General features: G+C 41.4%; 1 protein-coding gene across 2 annotated transcripts; it reads right to left on the reverse strand.

Annotated features, from left to right (window-relative positions):
- Positions 1–6,746: 6,746 nt before the first annotated feature.
- On the reverse strand, positions 6,747–22,366 carry LOC111976373 (TAR DNA-binding protein 43). 2 transcript variants are annotated; one of them, XM_070448116.1, is made up of 6 exons: positions 21,623–22,366; positions 8,496–8,659; positions 8,243–8,383; positions 7,948–8,118; positions 7,757–7,848; positions 6,747–6,924 (listed from the first exon to the last, which is right to left on the reverse strand). In XM_070448116.1, exons 1-6 carry the CDS (start codon positions 21,861–21,863, stop codon positions 6,837–6,839), a joined length of 897 nt encoding a protein of 298 aa, XP_070304217.1. In that variant the 5' UTR covers positions 21,864–22,366; the 3' UTR covers positions 6,747–6,836. The 2 variants fall into 2 exon arrangements, with proteins under 2 accessions (XP_070304217.1, XP_023860929.1); XM_024005161.2 differs by having other exon boundaries at positions 6,895–7,848.
- Between the last annotated feature and the right edge of the window lie 155 nt (positions 22,367–22,521).

Genomic DNA, 22,521 nt, shown 5'->3' on the forward strand with positions numbered 1-22,521 from the left:
ATTCCGCTACCCAAGAATAGTAAAGCCCCCTTTACTGGCTCAAATAGCCCACCAATCAGCCTGTTACCAACCATTAGTAAACTTCTGGATAAAATTGTGTTTGACCAGAAACAATGCTATTTCACAGAAAACTAATTGACAGACTTCCAGCAAGCATATAGGGAAGGACACTCAACAAGCACGGACAGCACTTACACAACTGACTGATGATTGGCTGAGAGAAATTGATGATAAAATTATTGTGGGGGGCTGTCTTGTTAAGACTTCAGTGCAGCTTTTGACATTATCAATCATAGTCTGCTACTGGAAAAAGATGTGTCTTATGGCTTTACACCCCCTGCTATAATGTGGACAAAGAGTTAGACAAGTAATAGAACATAGAGGGTGTTCTTTAATAAAAGCATCTCAAACATAATCCAGGTAGAAGCAGGAATTACCCAGGGAATGACAGATTTTTAAAATATTTTTTTTAAGGGGTTGATCAGACTGATGTTTTACATGCTCCAAACCAACTGTTATTTCATTCCTTTTTTTGTTGTTGTTTGTAATGTTGCTGCTACCGTCTCTTATGACAGAAAATAACTTCTGGACATCAGAACAGCGATTACTCACCACGAACTGGAATATTTTTCCTTTAACGAGTCCGACGTGAAGGATATACTGCTTTCCCGGGAACAGGCCCAAAGCCCCGTCATTTGAGTGAAGAGAAGATGGAGAAAAAGGGGGTGGAGGTTAGGCTGCCTTCTGAGAATTCGTAGGCGAAAGATTAAACCCCCACTGCAATCTGTTCTATTGGCCAACATGAAATCATTGGAAAATAAAATCGATGACCTACGAGCAAGATTAAACTAAAAACTAATATCTTATGTTCCACCAAGTCGTGGCTGAATGACGACATGAATGACGACATGAACAGCATACAGCTGGTGGGTTATACACTATCGGCAGGATAGAACAGCAGCCTCTGGTAAAACAAGGGGTGGCGGTCTATGTATATTTGTAAACAACAACTGGTGCACGATATCTAAGGAAGTCTCAAGGTTTTGCTCACCTGAGGTAGAGTATCTCATGATAAGCTGTAGACCACACCATCTACCTAGAGAGTTTAACTGTATTTTTCATAGCTGTCTACATACTGCCACTAAGACCGCACTCAATGAGTTGTATACCGCCATAAGCAAACAGGAAAACGCTCATCCAGAGGCAGCGCTCCTAGTGGCCTGAGACTTTAATGCAGGGAAACAAATCCGTTTTTACCAAATTTCTACCAGCATGTTAAATGTGCAACCCAAGGGGTGAGGGAATTATTATTATTAAATAACTAGACCAGCTTTACTCCACACACACAGACGCGTACAAAGCGCTCCCTCGCCCTCCATTTGCAAATCTGACCATAATTCTATCCTCCTGATTCTTGCTTACAAGCTAAAAATTAAAGCTGGAAGCACCAGTGATTCGGCCCGAACAAAAAAAAAGTGGTCAGATGAAGCAGATTCTAAGCTACAGGACTGTTTTGCTAACACAGACTGGAATATGTTCCACAGATTGGAATATTCTTCCGACGGCATTGAGTACACCACATCAATCACTGGCTTCATCAATAAGTGCATCGATGACTTCGTCCCCAAGTGACCATATGTACATACCCCAACGAGAAGCCATGGATTACAGGCAACATCCGCATGGAGCTAAAGGGTAGAGCTGCCGCTTTCAAGGAGCGGGACTAACCCGGAAGCTACTAAAAAAATCCCGCTATGCCCTCTGACGAATCATCAAACAGGCAAAGCGTCAATACAGGACTAAGTTCAAATCATACTACACCGGCTGTGGCAGGGCTTGCAAACTATTACAGACTACAAAAGGGAAGCACAGCCGAGAGCTGCCCAGTGACACGAGCCTACCAGACAAGCTAAATTATGCTCGTTTCGAGGCAAGTAACACTGAAACATGCATGAGAGAATCAGCTATTCAGGATGACTGTGTGATCACGTTCTCTGCAGCCGATGTGAGTAAGACCCTTAAACAGGTCAACATTCACAAGGCCGCAGGGCCAGACGGATTACCAGGATGTGTACTCCGAGCATGCGCTGACCAACTGGCAAGTGTCTTCACTGACATGTTTTACCTCTCCCTGTCGGAGTCTGTAACACCAACATGTTTCAAGCAAACCACCATAGTCCCAGTGCCCAAGAACACTAAGGTAACCTGCCTAAATGACTACCAACCCATAGCACTCATGTCTGTAGCCATGAAATGCTTTGAAAGGCTGGTCATGGCTCACATTAACATCATTATCCCAGAAACCCTAGACCCACTCCAATTTGCATACCGCCCCAACAGATCCACAGATGCAATCGCTATTGCACTCCACACTGCCCTTTCACACCTGAACAAAAGGAACACCTATGTGAGAATGCTATTCATTGACTACAGCTCAGCGTTCAACACCATATTGCCCTCAAAGCTCATCACTAAGCTAAGGACCCTAGGACTTAACACCTCTCTCTGCAACTGGATCCTGGACTTCCTAACGGCCACCCCCAGGTGGTAAGTGTAGGTAACAACATGTCCGCCACGCTGACGGGATCCCGCAGGGGTGCGTGCTCAGTCCCCTCCTGTACTCCCTGTTCAGTCATGACTGCACGGCCAGACACGACTCCATCACCATCATTAAGTTTACCAATGACACAACAGTGGTAGGCCTGATCACCGACAACGATCAGACAGCCTATAGGGAGGAGGTCAGAGACCTGGCCGCGTGGTGCAAGGACAACAACCTCTCCCTCAATGCAATCAAGACAAAGGAGATGATTGTGGATTACAGGAAAAGGAGGACCGAGCACGCCCCCATTCTCATCGACGGGGCTGTAGTGTAGCAGGTTGAGAGCTTCAAGGTCCTTGGTGTCCACAACACCAACAAACTGTCATGGTCCAAGAACACCAAGACAGTCGTGAAGAGGGCACGACAAAACCTATTCCCCCTCAGGCGAGGGCACGGGTCCTCAGATCCTGAAAAGGTTTTACAGCTGCACCATTAAGAGCATCCTGACTGGTTGCATCACTGCCTGGTAAGGCAACTGCTCGGCCTCCAACCGCAAGGCACGTGTGTATGGCCCAGTACATCACCGGGGCGAAGCTTCCTGCCATCCAGGACCTCTACACCAGGCGGTGTCAGAGGAAGGCAAAGACTCCAGCCACCCTAGCAGAGTTCTTCTGTTCTCTCTGCTACCACACGGCAAGCGGTACCGGAGCGCCAAGGCTAGGTCCAAGAGGCATCTAAACAGCTTCTACCCCCAAGCCATGACTCCTGAACATCTAATCAAATGGCTACCCAGACTATTTGTATTGACCCCCTTCTACGTTGTTGCTACTCTGTTATTATCTATGCATAGTCACTTTAATAACTCTACCTGCATGTACATATTACCTCGACACCAGTGCCCCCGCACATTGACTCTGTACCGGCACCCCCTGTATATAGCCCCTATAGTTATTTACTGCTGCTCTTTAATTATTTGTTATTCTTACCTCTTACTTTTGGGGGTTATTTTCTGAAAAGTGCAATGTTGGTTAAGTGCTTGTAAATAAGCATTTCACTTTAAGTTCTACACCTGTTGTATTCGGTGCATGTGACAAATACAATTTCATATGATTTGAACGAGGGCACTGAATTCAAGTCATAGTTATAACTATATTGCATATTAAGTTGTTCCATGTCGACTGAAAAGTCTAAAGGTATTTTTTAAATATTAAGCATATACCCTTGGTAAACTGTGATAGACATTGTCCTACAGATAACAGTTACTCTTGTTCTTCGAATCACTGGTGTTCAACAAACTATCTACACTAGGTTTCCTTGATAATGGTTTCCAACATGATTGGCAGAACCTCATTTAAGAGCAAGAACATTTGTGTTATTTTTCAGAACATCTTATTGAACGTGCTGTAATTTTGACTCTACACTTCAAGCAGTTCAGGGACAAGCCTGCCTTCCTCATCAGTACAGCTAGAAATCAAGGAATACCATCCTCAATGATACCACTTCTATCAGCTCTGGAGACAGTTCATCAGCCAGAATCGCCTGTGAAGGAGTGCAAATTATGCAAAAAGGATGGATGGAAACCTAAAACACAGATCATCAATGTACAATGCATGTTAAGTGCACTAGTCACAATTAAATTTACATATCCTTCTGTTATCGTTCACAATAACTATGCTCTGATTTAGTGCATGTTGTCATACTCATAACCAATACTTCCTTCACTCAATTTACCCAAGTGTGGCCTTATTGAGTAGTTATAGCACAGGTAGGGATGACAATGTTCACTGTTGCCCATTAGGCAAGAACGAGGTACACTGAACTAGACAAATTCATTGCTCTTTACTCCATGAAGGGGGAGGGGGTTAGGAGATCAGGTTATCAAGGCATCTTTCAGCCATTTTGGTGCCCCTCCAGATCTTCCAATATAAACAAAGCTTTAGACAAATGCAGTGGAGGTTCTTTTACCAACCTAGAAAGTAATACAAATTAAAAAGGTATTTAGGCATACTTATTAAATCATAATACCAGTAGTATAAGAATAATTTGGTTGTAAGCCTGTTAAAACAATTCCTGCGCAGTTCAATTTAGACTGTCTATCAAATGTACCCATTACATTAAATCAACACCGCCGTTAGCATGATACTCAGTTTGGCAATTGGGTTTTTGTGGACTTCGGCCAAAATCAATTACTGCTTTTTGAAATTATTTATACACCATATTTAGCAACTTTTGAAATATATTTCAATATGATTTATGCATATTCAAAAAGAGTTCTTAAAATATATGAAATTAATGATCCTCTGGGGCCACGAAGTCGTGCCCCCAGGGCCTTATATTCTATCAGGGTATTGCCTTCTATTATGTTTTGGCACCCCCTGGAGGTTAAAATGTTGGCTGCATGAAAGAAGTTAATTGGGTACGAGGCTGTGAGCCGGTTAATAAGCAAGTTGCTCCCATTCTAAAAGGAGAGAATGGGCTAAGGGCTGGAATCAAGCACGATTGACATGTAAAAGTAATTTCCGATTCAGACGATTTATGCAGTGTTTACCATGAACGCAGTCGCTGCGAACGCGAGAACATTGCCTTTAAATTGCAATCGCGTTTAACTTCCACGATACGGATTGAGTCGAGCATAAATCTAAATTCAACAAATTGCGGAGTTGATCTATAAGGGATGTTGATCTAATATTGCCATAAGGTTGCCACAGACTCAAAATAAATTGTAAACATGGCAACAGTAACTTCTGACCAGAACCTAAATATGGCGCTGGCTGGCTGCTGATAAACTTTTAAAACTTGTCTAAATGGACAAATACAACAAATGATTCAAAATGTTAAACTTTATTTTACATTTTAGAGAACTAAAAATAAAGAGTTCAATATCAGTACACAAGTGATATGATTCCTGCTGGCGAGTTCAATCATAAATTATCCAAAACCCTGTAGAATTGACTCAAGTCATTCCCCTTTACGGCGTTAAAATAATTCAGGAATGTCCTGTCAATCCGACTGAAATTTTACATTTTAAAGCAAATCAAAAAGAAATCTACGGAATACTTGAAATAAAAGCCTTTACTTAAATCTTTGCACTTCCATTTACAATAACCAATGGCTGTATTGAGACAAAGTATAATTTGACCAAATTAATCTGTCAAATGCAAAAATTCTAAAAATAATTATCAGGTCATGTCTTCAAAAAACAGAACGAAATAAAACAAAAACATGATCGTCACTTAATTGCAGGCGATTAGTTAAATAGATTCCATTTTAGCACTGCTTTTAAGATTGACTAATTTGAAGGTATAAACCGAATACCTCTGCCCAATTGAGAACGGTCAGTTTTAAATTTCAATGGGGTGGTCCAAGGGGTCTTGTTAGTGAGGTGAATAAGCCCCTTTTCAAACATAAAAGGCATTCTGCAGCATCTCCACTGTTGGCTTGTTGCCTGCCCCCAACCAACAGTGCATCAAACTCCAGTCTTCAGCTTCCCGAAAATTGACTTCACTCTGGGTTTCTGATGTAAAACTGAGCCGGCAGTGTCCAAGGTCCCTATACATGCGAATTAAAGTGTTCGCAGTTCAATTAATGTTAACAGTCCAAAATGTTTAAACTAAATTACTGTCAGGTAGGCAACATACCTAGTCAAATTTTGTTTTATTTGAGAATTCCCTTTGATTCACAAAACATATAAAATGCATTCAAAAACACTATAACACAAAATGTCAATAGCTCGTCAAACGCTTGCCACTTCACCCTCTTAAGACACACTGAGATCACATGCACCGTCACACAATCCTCCAAGCTCCCCCAGTGCTCTCAACACAGACAATCACCAACAGCAGGTCACATTTTCACACGGAAAGGGGTAGGAACAAGAAGAAAATGAAGCACACACACCATTCACATCAAATCAGACAGCAAGAAAGGGTACAAATATTCATTGCTCTAAACATTCCATTGTGTTTAAGATTGATAGAAATAGAGAAAGGAGACCGTAGGGATCTCAAGATACGATGAATGTCCTTTCGATGGTCATATGGAACACACTCGCACAAAGCCACAGGTTCTTCTCAACTCTCGCAGACATCTGTCTCTTCAGCATCGCACAACCAGTCCTTTTCATACTGCTTTTCCCACACTCAGTCTCTCACTCTTTGGCCACTACCGATCGCTTTGTTCACAAGTGATAAAGCAGACAAGATGTTTTGATCCATGAAAAGGGGAGATAAACACAACACCCACCGTCTAACACAGTATATGCAGAGTGAAGCTGTGTCTTTTGATGGCAAAGCATTTACACATGGGACGAGGGGTACTGATACGGAGTTCGGTCGAACATTGCTGCCAATGAGGGGCTTCTTTCCAGGAAATTCGAGAGATAAAGAAAGAGTTAACTGTTGAAGAGATTTTCATGAAGGCGTTTCCATAAAACAGCAAACAAAAAAAACAATCAACTGCATACAGAGATTAAACATCAAACCCAATTCAATACCATATACACGTGGTTGGGGGGGGGGGGGCTGTCGTGATACTCAAATATCTACTTAGCATGCAGTCATCGGATGTCTTATACAAAATAACTTTTTCTCAAAAAAAAAAAAACTACATGTGTAGTAGTTTACCATTAACTATACACTTCAACCACTCGCACTCATTTCCTACAGAATTAGTCACACACACAAACATATGAATACTCAAATGTCTTCTTTAACAAAATGAAAGGCAATATAGTTTTAAATAGTAGGGACATAAGATATGACTAACTCTTTCTTGCCCCTCAAAATACTTACCAGATTAATCTAGAAACTTTAAATCAAAGTTTTCTACATTCCCCAACCTGATGATTTTGACTCCATAGAGGTGCCAAATCCGGAGCTGAACCCACTGCTGGAGGCAGAGTTGGTGCCTGCAGCCCACCCTAGGCTAGCTGAGCTGGGGCTGCTGTAACTGGTGCTATTAGAACTATAGGCCTGGCTCTGATCTCGGGTGGCACTGGTCTGCCCGGCGGCAGCGGTGCCTGCCGAATTGGTCTGACCCTGCTGGTTAGCAAGCATACCCATCATGCCCCAGCTGCTCTGCAGAGCGGCGGCCATCATTGCTGGGTTAAGGCTAAGCCCCCCGAAATTCACCCCGCTACTGCCACTGCTCCCTAGCCCTCCACGACCACCGCCATAGCCCTGGCCCCCGAACGCACCAGCCCCACGATCCATCATTTGCCTACTATTATTGTGCTTAGGCTCAGCGTTGGAGATGTGCACGCTGACACCCTTGATGATCAGGTCCTCTCCGCACAGAGCTGAGGCAACCTAGACAGAGAGGGGGGCGGGTGTAGGAGATGATTCAACAAGCAAACCAGAATATAATCTGCGCACCACAGGTTGAGCAACGGCCATTGGAAAACATACCTGGTCGTCTGCAAAAGTGACAAAGGCGAAAGCCCGGAAGGGTTTGGGAATGAAGACATCGGTGACCTCGCCATACTGCATGAAGAACTGTCGGAGCTCATCAGTGGTTATGTCCTCTGTGCAGCGGCCAACAAAGATTTTACGGCTGCGCATGGGCTCATCGGGACCTGCCTATCGTGACAATAAAAGAGTGAAAGCACTTAAATATTTTACCTGAACTGGGAATAGAACACAATTGAGACTTTAGAGGAAAGGATTCAAATAAGCAGGTACTCCTTAAACATTGATTAAATACCTTAGAGTTGGGTAGTTTGCAGTCACACCATCTTCCGTCAATCATGTGTCGCTGAGAAATCACTTTGGATTGAGTCTCGTACTCAGTGAACCGAACAAAGCCAAAACCCTTTGAGTTCCCAGTCTTAACATCTCTTTTGACCTGCGAGCAGAGAGAGACAGAGAGAGCGAGAGAGAGGTATGATTACTGACATGCATGCTACCTCCATGAAGTACATCAACCATTAAACAAAATGTTGATTAGGTTGGGTTACCTGCACCATGATGACTTCTCCAAAAGTGGCGAAGTAGTCTTTCAAATCTTGCTCAGATGTTTTCCAAGGCAAACCAAGGATAATGAGGTCTGATGTTTTCTCGATACTCCTCTTCATTTTAACCGCAGAGGCAGCATCCATTTCATCCATTTTCCTTTTGTTATCTGACACAGGAATGCAAAATGTTGTATGACATTATGATACAGTGATAAGACAGAATCAGGAGGATGAACAATGTTAAAATACGTGGTCATTGGCCTAAACAAACTAACTAGCTAAGAAATATAAATGTTAGGTAGATCTAGCTAGAATACCCTATGGAGACAGACCCTACGGAGCTACGCATATTGCGTAGCGATGTCGCTGTAGTGCGCTCCGACATTCTACATACTCCCATATCACATGAAAATTGTAACGCAGCATATCATTCCTTGTGTAGCCATGGCAGTATTGTGTAGGCAATGAAGCTCACTTGGTTCCTTGCTCTGACCTAAAGGCTATGCATCAAAGTAACCTATTTTGCGTTAATAAATACATTTAATCTCAGTGACTGTTCAAACAATAACCCAAACATTGTCGCCTTTTCAGAATCCCCCCAAAAGTAATAACTATAGATTCCAGGCTATTGGTAAAAACAGCTGCGAGCTGCTTTTTCTCTGCAACAAAAATATGACAATATTCTATTTTAGCTGATAAGGGGGGGAGAATATATTGAAGCAGCTTATCAAATTGGGATAATGTTGTAGGTTACACCGGCAAGTATATGAATATTTGCCAGGGCATATTATTTAATTATAAATCTGAATATTTCAAATGGCGATGTGGGAAGCTAATCAACAAAATCACTTCAACTTCAAGATTGCTGTCTCGGTTTAGCTTGGCATTAAATAAGCACCCTATTTGGCATTGCTATAATATATAAAATCGCAGTGACTGTTCAAACAAACCAAACATTGTAGCCTTATTTTTGGGTGTCTTTACCCTTTATCTCCTTAATTTCGTGATATCCAAAAAGGTAGTTATAGTCATGTCCCATCGCTGCAACTCCCGTACGGACTCAGGAGAGGCGAAGGTCGAGAACCACGCGTCCTCCGAAACAACTCTGCCAAGCTGCACTGTTTGCTTAACGCGGAAGCCAGCCGTTGGTGACCGAAGTCAGCTTGCAGGCGCCCAAGCCCGCCACAAGGAGCCATTCGAGGGCGATGGGACAAGGAAATCCCGGCTGGCCAAACCCTTCCCTAACCCGGACAAAGCTGGGCCAATTGTGCGCTGCTTCATGAGATTGAATCCGGGTCTATATCGACGCCTCAAGCTCCGCCTTAAACCGCTGCGCCACTCGGGAGGCCCCAAAAACATTTTGCCCGATAGGTAATTAAAACAAATATTGCTTAGATACGCCAAGAAGACCAGTGGTCCAAATCTAATTTTTACCCGTGTAGGATGGCCACAATTAGGGTGACTAAATCAATGGGAGGCCCCCAAAAAAATATCTGGAAAACAGCATTGCGTCAGCTAGGCTGGAAGCTGTGCGAGAATTAAGGCAAAACTTACAGAATCACAGTTGAACTCATCCTCCTTCGAGGTCATAAAACAGAGGTAAGATAGACATTCATATTTTAGTACACACTTCATATAATGCGAAATTCCTATTCTTTTTTAGAAGATCTCACATAAACAAGCATATCTCTGAAATGTCAACAGAGCACACTGCAAGCTTTATATTTTCAAAGCCTTTTACGTTTAACTCAGCTCGTGTCAGGTGAATGTAGCTTTTTGAGACCCGCTTTAACAACTTTGCTGATGACCACCATAACATGTAAAATCCCCAAAAGTGTGAGAAAGCAGCACCGCTGTCAAGAGAGCTTGGTGCTTATTATCAGAAGCATTAGGTTATGAAATCCAACTTTTTGATATGTTAGAGAAAGATCCAACTGAACGATTGGTTGACACCCTACTTATTAGTATCCCCAAAAAGGTATTTTGTTTAGAAGTGATAATGTTATTCTAGGCTATTTGTAGGGTGGTAGGTGATGCGACATACAATGGACACTATATGAGAAATCTACAAAAATCAGCAGTAAACAAATCGATTTTCCATGTCTAAAAATCACAATACCGTAAGTTATGAAATATACGCGATATGAGCCAAAATGTAAAGCAAGTGCCGTGCTCAGAGCATTTAACTCCGTGGGACAGCCTTTTTTGTGAAAACCGGGAAATATGCGTCTTCATATTTGCTTTTGGCGGAAGATATTCCTCCTACCAGAGTAAGATCGATATGAATATAGCGGCATATGAAAATGGGGTTGCGGGAAAATGTCCAAATCCCAGGATAAAAAATAAAATACATTTAATGACGTCTTTGTCTCAGAAAATGTTGGTAAGGTGGTTAACCTTAAAATCGAAATGCAAATTATTCCAATTTTTCCAACCTACAATTCAACCAGAGCGCCCTTAAGAGCGTGGGAAAGGCCGCACTTGACCGTTGCACCACGGTGAATGGTTAGGCCAGCGACGCTATGAAACCACACACTATTCCAGAGACTTTGATATTACAGGCCGCAATTGATATGGTGAAAACAATGTGTGGAGAGGGCAGAGGCACAGAAACTCACGTCAATACCTTTGTCAGATAACACTGAAACTAAGAATTGATGATGTAGTTAGCAATCAAGAGGAAACTGACTGGACGACTCAAACTCGCCACCTTATGCTCTCCAAATGGACGTTAGCTGTGCGGGCCGAGAAGCATTGACTATTGTTCGCTACATGTCAGGGGATGCTATTCACGAGGACATATTGTTCTGTCTCACGATTCCCAAGCATGAAACGTCAAAGGGGATGTTCAGTGTGCTATATTGGCAATTCCATGGGATCGAATGGTGGGCTTTTGCACAGATAAACTCCACCTATCCCGGGACGGTGAGCAGGCCTCTGTACTCTAGTTATGAACGGGTCTCCTATATAGACACATTGTATGATACACCCACAGCTATCTATAAAATGCAACAATTGGAGCCAATTAATTTCTTACTTGTTTATCTGACTGAAAAGTTCTGTTAATGAAATCCTTAATTTGTTTAGGAAAAACATTCACTACTCCCTCAAACATTGCTCTCTTTACATGTAAACACTGCATGTGACCAATAAGGCCTGACCTATAGCCTATCAGAATCACATCAAAACATTTTATTACAAACTCCGAACACATGACAGCATAATGTGGAGGACGTAAAAATAATACTTGAAACGGGCAAATGTTGCTCAGGTGCATTGCTCTCCTTCTTGGTCAAATAGCCCTTAAACAGCCTGGAAGTGTTTTCGGTCATTATCCTGTTGAAAAATAAATGATAATGGGACTAAGCCCAAACCAGATGGGATGGATTATCGCTGCAGAATGCTGTGGTAGCCATGCTGGTTAAGTGCTCCTTGAATTCTAAATAAATCAGTGTCACAAGCAATGCACCCCCACACCTCCTCCTCATGCTTCACGGAGGGAACCACATGCGGAGATCATCCGTTCACCTACTCGGCGTCTCACAATGACATGGCGGTTAGAACCAAAAATCTCAAATTTGGACTCATCAGACCAAAGGGCAGATTTCCACCGGTCTAATGTCCATTGCTCGTGTTTCTTGGCCCAAGCAAGTCTCTTCTTCTTATTGCTGTCCTTTAGTAGTGCTTTCTTTCCAGCAATTCGACCACGACGGCCTGATTCCCACAGTCTCCTCTGAACAGTTGATGTTGAGATTTGTCTGTTACTTGAATTCTGAAGCATTTATTTGGGCTGCAATCTGAGGTTTAGATAACTCTAATGAACGTATCCTCTGCAACACAGGTAACTCTGGGTCTTCCTTTCCTCATGAGAGACAGTTTTATCATAGCACTATGTTTTTTCAATTGCACATTTTCCGGATTGACTTAATGTCTTAAAGTGATGGACTATCGTTTCTCTTAGCTTATTTGAGCTGTTCTTGCCAAAATATGAACCTGGTCTACCTTGTCACAACACAACTGATTGTCTCAAACGCATTAAGGAAAGAAATTCCACAAATTAACGTTTAACAAGACACAGCTATTAATTGAAATGCATTCCAGTGACTACCTCATGAAGCTGGTTGAGAGAAGGCAAACGGTGGTTACTTTGAAGAATCTAATTTGTTTAACACTTTTTTGGTTACTACATGAATCCATACGTGTTAGTTCATAGTTTTGAAGTCTTCACAATTATTCTACAATGTAGAAAATAGTATAAATAAAGAAAAACCCTGGAATGAGTAGGTGTGTCCAAACTTGACTGGTACTGTAAGAGTGTTTTAACAGTAAAAAAAAAAGTATAGAGCCTTTGACAGCAAAGACCAAAAACAGATTTATTTATTAAAAGCTCCCTGTGTTATTTTGTTTTAAAACTGAAATGCTTGATTGCATTTCAAAGCATGAATGACTCGTATGCTGTGTGATGACATGAATGAAAGAATGATTGACACAGGCTTTAGTAAGTTACAGTATTAAGACTAAACAGGCTGCGCTCTTAGGCCTACAGCTGGTGGTTATACAAGGCTACTACTATTTATTTTTTATTTCACCAGGTAAGCTGGTTGAGAACAAGTTCTTATTTACAACTGCGACCTGGCCAAGATAAAGCAAAGCAGTGCGACACAAACAACACAGAGTTACACATGGAATAAACAAGAGTAAAGTCAATAACAAAATAGAAAAAAATAAAGTCTATATCCCCGTCCCCGTGTGTGCAAATGGCGTGAAGAGGTAGGCAATAAATAAATAATTACTATTTAGCAGATCAACACTGGAGTGATAAATGAGCAGATGATGATGTGCAAGTAGAGATACTGGTGTGCAAAAGAGCAGAAAAGTAAATAAAAACAATATGGGAATGCGGTAGGTAGATTGGATGGGCTATTTACAGATGGACTATGTACAGCTGCAGCGATCGGTTAGCTGGTCAGATAGCTGATATTTAAAGTTAGTGAGGGAAATATAAGTCTCCAGCTTCAGCGTTTTTTGCAATTCGTTCCAGTCACTGGCAACAGAGAACTGGAAGGAAAGGCAGCCAAAGAAGGTGTTGGCTTTGGGGGTGACCAGTGAGATATACCTGCTGGGGCGCGTGCTACGGGTGGGTGTTGTTATGGTGACCAGTGAGCTAAGATAAGGCGGAGCTTTACCTAGCAGACTTATAGATGACCTGGAGCCAGTGGGTCTGGCGACGAATATGTAGCGAGGGCCAGCTGACTAGAGCATACAGGTCACAGTGGTGGGTGGTATAAGGGGCTTTGGTAAAAATAACGGTAAGTTTGGCGGCGTGAGTGAAGGAGGCTTTGTTGCGAAATAGAAAGCCGATTCTAGATTGGAGATGTTAAATATGAGTCTGGAAGGAGTTTACAGTCTAGCCAGACACCTGGGTATTTGTAGTTGTCCACATATTCTAGGTCAGAGCCATCCAGGGTAGTGATGCTAGTCGGGCGGGTGGGTGCGGGTAGCGAACGGTTGAAAAGCATGCATTTGGTTTTACTAGCATTTAAGAGCAGTTGGAGGTCACGGAAGGAGTGTTGTATGGCATTGAAGCTCGTTTGGAGGTTAGTTACATCTGGCCCTTCTTTGGACACTGTGTTATTCAGAATGGTGTCGTCTGCGTAGAGGTGGATCATATACAAACGCCTACTTATTATAATGATCATATTAATAATTGTAATAATAAGGAGACCAAGTAAAAGGAGGGTAAGGAGCGAGAGCCGTGTGTATGTGTGGCAAAAAGGTTTGTTTACATTACAACAACAAATTCTGCCCGTTTGGAAGTGTTAAGACTAAATAAGCAATACCAGAGCTTTTATTACAGCATAACATTAAATTAAAAACAGACGAATTTGTGAAACTGCTCTATCCAACATTTTGCGGTTGCGTGAGGATTGGTGCTCAAGTAATGAGTAGGCTATTAAACAAACACTCAAAAAGTCTAAATCAGCAGGATCTGTCTTAGTTCTGTGTGGGTGTGAGATATCTATATACAGTAGGGAGAACAAGTATTTGATAACCTGCAAAATCGGCAGTCTTTCCTACTTACAAAGCATGTAGAGGTCTGTAATTTTTTATCATAGGTACACTTCAACTGTGAGAGACGGAATCAAAAACAAAAATCCTGAAAATCACATTGTATGATATTTAAGTAATGAATTAGCATTTTATTGCTAAAAAACGGTTTTTGCTTTGTCATTAAGGGGTATTGTGTGTAGATTGATGAGCAAAAAACCCCAACTTAATCAATTTTAGAATAAGGCTGTCACAAAATGTGGAAGTACATGGGTCTGAATACTGTGAGAGAAAAATGACGTATTTACCTGATTTGTTTGATATTAATAACTTTGCTATTATGCACATTGCAATATAGGGTAAGGTGCCAATTCAATGACAGACTGAAGATCACGCTGTTACAGAACCACAGACAGCAACAGTTCTACATAAAACATCCATATGTTAACAATGTGACCACCTTCAATTAAAAACGGGTTTAACATGCTCTATATATATTTTATTCCATACAGACTAATTAAAATATTATGCATCAAATTTGCATTAAGTATGATAAAAAGTTTACCAATTTCATGAATTGTTACTCAGTTTTGAATAAAGATGTTAATAATATAACCATTCTACCTTAAATTGGTCTTAAATGAATGTGATTAAGTATTCCGTACTGCCTCATTTGCATATTAACTGCCTAATTTGTATAATATTGCATATGAATTTCCAACATTTTACTTTTATTTGAATCTGTGTTCTACATCATCCCTGAAAATGGCATAAAAATATAACCACCAATTTAAGTGGACAAAACGTGCTGCAATTACGAATCCAGACAGGTGATTAGGCGCCTTTTTGACAAGGGATATCATTGACCTGTCTGTTACATTTTTTTACCTTTTCCGATCACTTGAAAATAAGATCTCAGCAATGGTAAGTCCTATCCTCGTGAAATGAAATGTTCTGTGTTCCTGTAAAGCTGCTCTACAAAGGGCGGGGGGGAATATCAACAAAATATATAATGTATCTAAATTGGACGGTATGACGGTATTTTATGCTTTTCAATAAAAGTTCAAAATGTGCTTTATGAGCTTTAGTGCGTGAGCATAGGGTAGCAACACATTAATTTCAATGGGTCTTTCGCCATTCTGATTACTCCATACTGTTCAATTCAACTTGATTTTCTCAAATTTCTGAATTTCCTGCACTCATTCGAAATCATTTCCACACTGCCACGTAGGGTTGCATGTTACGGGCAAACAATCTAGGGCTTATTTTGACCAAATATTGCAATTGCGATCTTAGATACTTCATGCAGCTAACATTCTTGCTTTGCGTATTCCTCTGATTTAGAAGATATTGTTGCACAAACATTCTGATTTAGGTCTACACCACCAATGGTCTTCAGGCTGTATAGCTAATTAAGGAGAAGTTTATCTAAAGTTCCATGCATAACACTTGTATTTTCATCAACATTTATGATGACTATTTCTGTAAATTGATGTGGCTCTCTGCAAAATCACCGGATGTTTTGGAAGCAAAACATTACTGAACATAACGCGCCAATGTAAACAGATTTTTGGATATAAATATGAACTTTATCAAACAAAACATACATGTATTGTGTAACATGAAGTCCTGAGTGTCATCTGATGAAGATCAAAGGTTAGTGATTCATTTTCTCTCTATTTCTGTGTTTTGTGACTCCTCTCTTTGGCTGGAAAAATGTCAGTTTTTCTGTGACTATGTACTGACCTAACATAATAGTTTGGGGTGCTTTCGTCGTAAAGCCTTTTTGAAATCTGACACGTTGGCTGGATTCACAACAAGTGTAGCTTTAATTTGGTGTATTGCATGTGTGATTTCATGAAAGTTTCATTTTTATAGTCATTTATTTGAATTTGGCATTTTCACTGGATGTTGGCCATGTGGGATGCTTGCGTCCCACATGTCCCAGAGGTTCACTTCTTGACGCTAGGGGCCAGATTATTATTTTTTAATAACATTCCCAAGGTAAACGGACTATTTCTCAGGCCCAGATCGTAGAATATGCATATAATTTACAGATTAGGATAGAAAACACCCCAAAGTTTCCAAAACTGTCAAAATATTGTCTGTGAGTATAACAAAACTGATTTTGCAGGCGGAAACCTGAGGAAATCTAACCCGGACGTTTAAAAAAAAAAAAATATTATCCCTGTTTCATTGCCTGCCCCTCTTCCATTTAAAAGGGGTATCAACCAGATTCCTTTTCCAATGGCTTCCTCAGGCTGTGACCAGGCTTTAGACATAGTTTCAGGCTTTTATTTTGAAAAATGAGCGAGATTTTTCAAAACGAGTCAGGTGTCCTTTGATTCCTGCGAGAGGGGTAGCTCGACATTTTCTTTCTCTCTTTTATTGAATAGGTTACCGCCCGGTTGAAATATTATCGATTATGTATGTTAAAAACAACCCGAGGATTGATTATAAAAAACATTTGACATGTTTCTACAAACGCTTGGATTGCTTTCGCTGTAAAGCATATTTTCAAAATCTGACACGATAGGTGGATTAACAACAAGCTACGCTGTGTTTTGGTATATTTCACTTGTGATTCCATGATTATAAATATTTTTAGTAATATTTTTGAATTTGGCGCACTGCAATTCAGCGGTTGTTTAGGAAAATGATCCCGCTAAAGGGATCTGTGCGCAGAGAGGTTAAGTTTACTCTGACTTAATACTTTTATTAGCTAGCTAGAAAATACAAACGAGCTGTTTGCTGATGTAAGAAACACTAAGTGTAATTATAGAATGCTAGTGGATATATATTAAGAATCGAAGTGAAAACATCATCGGTGTAATCAACACTGCTGCATTGACCATGCAGACTAAACGTGATTTTCTCATGGTAGAGGAACAACAAACGTGCCCCTTAAGATACAAGGGGTGGGGCTAGGTCTGTGTGGAAAGCGACATGGAGCGGAGAGATGACTCAAGTTGCAAAGTAAACTATAAAACTGGACCTTACAAACGACGTATCACATTTAAATACAGTTATAGAAGGTAAAGTAAAAACACAACCCATGCATCAATACTGGTATATCGTAAAATACGATATACCACCCAGCCCTTCTCTGTAACATGGAATACAATGTATAACAGCATGACCATAGATCCATTCTGACACCAAACACTCTAATACACTGAAAATAAATATAAATGCAACATGTAAAGTGTTGGTCCCACGTTTAATGAGCTGAAATAAAGAATATTTCTGGGATGTTTTTATGCACAAAAAGCTTAACTCTCAAATTGTGTGCACAAATGTGTTTACATCCCTGTAAGTGAGCATTTCTTCTTTGCCAAGAAGCAGATTAAAACAGCATGATCATTACACAGGTGCATTTTGTGCTGGGGACAATAAAAGGCCATTCTAAAATTATAATTTTATCCACAACACAATGCCACATATGTCCAAAATGTTGAAGGAGCGTGCAATTGGCATGCTGACTGCAGGAATGTCCACCAGAGCTTCTGCCAGAGAATTTTATGTTAATTTCTCTACCATAAGCCGCCTCCAATGTAATTTGATGGACATACTGCCAAATTCTAACCGGCCTCACAACCGCAGACATGTATGGCATTGTGTGGATGAGCAGTTTGCTGACTTCAATGTTGTGAAAAGAGTGTCCCACGGTGGCAGTGGGATTATGGTATGGGCAGGCATAAGCTAAACACACAATTGCATTTTATTGATGGCAATTTGAATGCACAGAGATACCGTGACGGGATCCTGAGGCCCATTGTCGTGTAATTCAGCCGCCACTATCACCTCATGTCTCAGCATGATAATGCACAGCCCCATTTCACAAGGATCTGAACACAATTTCTGGAAGCTGAAAATATCCTAGTTCTTCCATGGCCTGCATACTCCCCAGACATGTCACCCATTGAGCATGTTTGGGATGCTCTGGATCGATGCATATGACAGCGTGTTCCAATTCCCGCAAATATCCCAACATTTTGCATAGCCATTGAAGGAGTGGGACAACATTCCACAATCAACAGTCTGATCAACTCTATGCGAAGGAGATTTGTCGCGTTGCATGAGGAAAATGGTGTTCACACCAGATACTGACAGGTTTTCTGATCCACGCCTCTACATTTTTTTAAGGTATCTGTGACCAACAGATCTATGTGTGTAATCCCAGTCAAGTGAAATCTATAGATTAGGGACTAATTCATTTACTTCAATTGACTAACTTCCTTATATGAACTGTGACTGAAATTGTTAAGCTTTTTTCGCCTCCGTGGCTAAAAATTTACACTATCTGATATGCGAAAAGGATAACAGTGACACAGGCAATTATAAACATTTGTCAGGCATATTATTTAATTATCAATCAGATTATTTCACATGGTAATATGGGAAGCTAATAGACTAGCTAGCGTGCAGTGTTTAGCCAACTTGCTAGCAAGGGAAGACGAGACCAGACTTATTTTGCTTTCACACCAAATAAAAAGGCAAGACTAAATATTGCTATTTGGAAGTTTGCATTGGTAACATGTTACTAGAAGGTGCACGTTGCTCCCCAAAAAAACAGACTTCACCTAGCGCAAGCAAAGATCTGACGCATGCACTGAGACACAGGGTTACTGTACCGTAGGCCGCAGACCTGTCACAGAAAGAACAATGAGACAGATTTCAGATGTACAGTGCGCATTCTGAAAGCATTCAGATCCCTTGACTTTTTCATGTTACAGCCTTGTTCTAAAATTGATAAATACAAATCTACACACTTTATTCCATAATGACAAAGCAAAAAATGGTTTCGAAATTTACATAAGTATTCAGACCCTTTGCTATAAGACTTGGAATTGAGCTCAGGTGCATCCTGTTTCCATTGATAATCCTTGATATGTTTCTACAACTTGCTGCAGCATTGAAGGACACCAAGAACACAGTGGCCTCCAACATTCCTAAATGAAGAGGTTTGGAATCACAAAGACTCTTCCTAGAGCTGGCCGCCCGGCCAAACTGAGCAATCAGGGAACTGACCAAGAACCCAACGGTCACTCTGACAGAGCTCCGGAGTTCATTGTGGAGATAAAATAACCTTTCAGAAGTACAACCATCTAGGCAGCACTCCACCAATCAGGCCTTAAGGACATTATCTTTCATTATTACAGAAGTTACAGAAATTATTTTCAAAACGTTAAATTGATACTCCTTTATAGGGTTAGCGTTACATGTTGACCATACCAGACACGTCGCAAAATACATTTACATAAACTCACCCAAAAAATAAACGTCCTCTCACCGTCAACTACATTTATTTCCAGCAAACTTAACGTGTGTAAATATTTTTATAAACATAACATTCCACATCTGAGACAAACTGAACAAGTTCCACAGACACGTGACTAACATAAATTGAATAATGTGTCCCTGAACAAAGGTGGTGGCTTTGTGATACTGAAGGGTCATGTCAGGATGAGCCTGCAGGAAGGGTACCACATGAGGGAGGAGGATGTCTTTCCTGTAACGCACAGCGTTGACATTGCCTGCAATGACAACAAGCCCAGTAAGATGATGCTGTGACACACCGCCCCAGACCATGAAGGACCCTCCACTAAATCGATCCCGCTCCAGAGTACAGGCCTCGGTGTAACGCTCATTCCATCGATGATAAACGCGAATCCAACCATCACCCCTGGTGAAATAAAACCGCGACTCGTCAATGAAGAGCACTTTTTGCCAGTCCTGTCTGGTCCAGCGACGGTGGGTTTGTGCTCATAGGCGACATTGTTGCCGGTGATGTCTGGTGAGGACCTGCCTTACAAGCCCTTAGTCCAGCCTCTCTTAGCCTATTGCGGACAGTCTGAGCACTGATGGGAGGGATTGTGCGTTCCTGGTGTAACTCGGGCAATTGTTGTTGCCATCCTGTACCTGTCCCGCAGGTGTGATGTTTGGATGTACCGATTCTGTGCAGGTGTTGTTACACATGGTCTGCCACTGTGAGGACTATCAGCTGTCCATCCTGTCTCCCTGTAGCGCTGTCTTAGGCGTCTCACAGTACAGACATTGCAATGTATTGCCCTGGACACATCTGCAGTCCTCATGCCTCCTTGCAGCATACCTAAGGCACGTTCAGGCAGATGAGCTGGGACCCTGGGCATCTTTCTTTTGGTGGTTTCCAGAGTCAGTAGAAAGGCCTCTTTAGTGTCCTAAGTTTTCATAACTGTGACCTTAATTGCCTGTCTGTAAGCTGTTTCTGTCTTAACGACTGTTCCACAGGTGCATGTTCATTAATTGTTTATGGTTCATTGAACAAGCATGGGAAACAGTTTTTAAACCCTTTACAATGAAGATCTGTGAAGTTATTTGGATTTTTACAAATTCTCTTTGAAAGACAGGGTCCTGAAAAAGGGAAGTCTTGTTTTTTTACTGTGTTCCAGTTGTGGCATTTCAGGCAAAATAACAACCCAATATATTTATCCCAGCACAAATTAGCTACCAAAACCAAACTAAATTGCCATAAATGTTTAATGGTTTTCGACCTGGCGCCAAATTAATATAATTGGTTCAAATCAACATGCGCGCGAGGTCTAGTCAGCATTTAAGTGTTCCAACATGTCACATTACAGCGCGTGTTTACGGAAGACCGAACACAGTGGGACCCACCTGTGCCAATTGGCTACCTAGCATGTTCCAAACACCTGTGTGTCAAGGAAGAACGACGCCATAAACGTGTTGTCACTGAAAAATACTGTCGGTTGCAATTGTGATAAATCCAGTTATGTGTGTGTATTTTGCATTTGTAAAATTAAAGTAAAGGGCTTTGTATTTCTAGAACCGTATCACAATTGAGAATCGACTCGTGTAGATGTATTTGGCTGACAGATCGAGTCTACCTCTGAAAATAACAAGGTCAGTGGACCAAGGGGGTAAAATTAGGCTTCTTACGAGTACATATTGGTCTAGTTGCTAGCTAACATTAGCAAGTAACGTTAACTAGCTAGCTAGTACAGGTACCAGCAACCATGCAACTTCATTTGGCGAGCTAACGTTAACTACAAACGTTGCCTCTAAACGAAAACACACCTTACCTTTTGGGTAGTTGACGACGTACACCAGACTACCCCAGTCATTCTCAGGTGCATGCAAGATACCCTCAACTAGACGGACGCCTCGCATGCACTGAGACACAGGGTTCCTGTAACGTAGGCCGCACGCTCCGGGAAACTGGGCTGCAACTGTTGACAGCAAAACAGTCCCATCATCCTCAGATGGGATCTCCATTGGCTCTTCGTTTTCATCCTCTGCCACGCGAATGTACAACTCTGCCATGGTCTCGAAGTTAGATTAGGAAGTAAAGTTAGCAAACTAGCTAATGGCTAATTCACGTTCAAAGCTAATGGCGCACGCGGGGTTCTGTCGATTAGCTAGCAAAGCCAAAGCGATATTCCAATGAGTTTCTAATCTAATTTGGGTAATACAAGTTCAGTGAAAGACAAAAAGTATAGCTAATGTGTGCGTTCACGGGGCAGACAGCTGTTTTAAACAATTCGATAGATGGTGGCCATGAGAGCTGAAAAGGCCCTGTGTTCCTGGATAATAAACACCGCACACGCTTGCAACATGAATGGTTAGCAGGATCTCGCACGAATATTATACACAAAATATTGTCCTATCTTCTTTGTTTTAAAAACGAGATCGACCCTGTTCGCAAAATAAATTATACTTGATAAATTATAAGAACCAGTATAATTACACCTCCAATTTGTGAGGGTAAGGTAAAAAAAATAATACGAAAGGCGTCCGCTAATCTCCCTAGCCTTCAAACGTCTAACAAAATGGCCGCTTCTTCTTCGGTGGGGTTCATCGGTGGTTGGCATCCAACGTTATGGTGCATTACCGCACTCTCCTGTACTGGAGTGTGGTCCAGAGACGGATAAACAAAATATTGTCTGCCAGCGCCGTTTCTCTTAAAAAAATATGACATATT

This window comes from Salvelinus sp. IW2-2015, linkage group LG17 (assembly GCF_002910315.2).
Source record: "Salvelinus sp. IW2-2015 linkage group LG17, ASM291031v2, whole genome shotgun sequence".
Lineage (NCBI taxonomy): Eukaryota > Metazoa > Chordata > Actinopteri > Salmoniformes > Salmonidae > Salvelinus > Salvelinus sp. IW2-2015.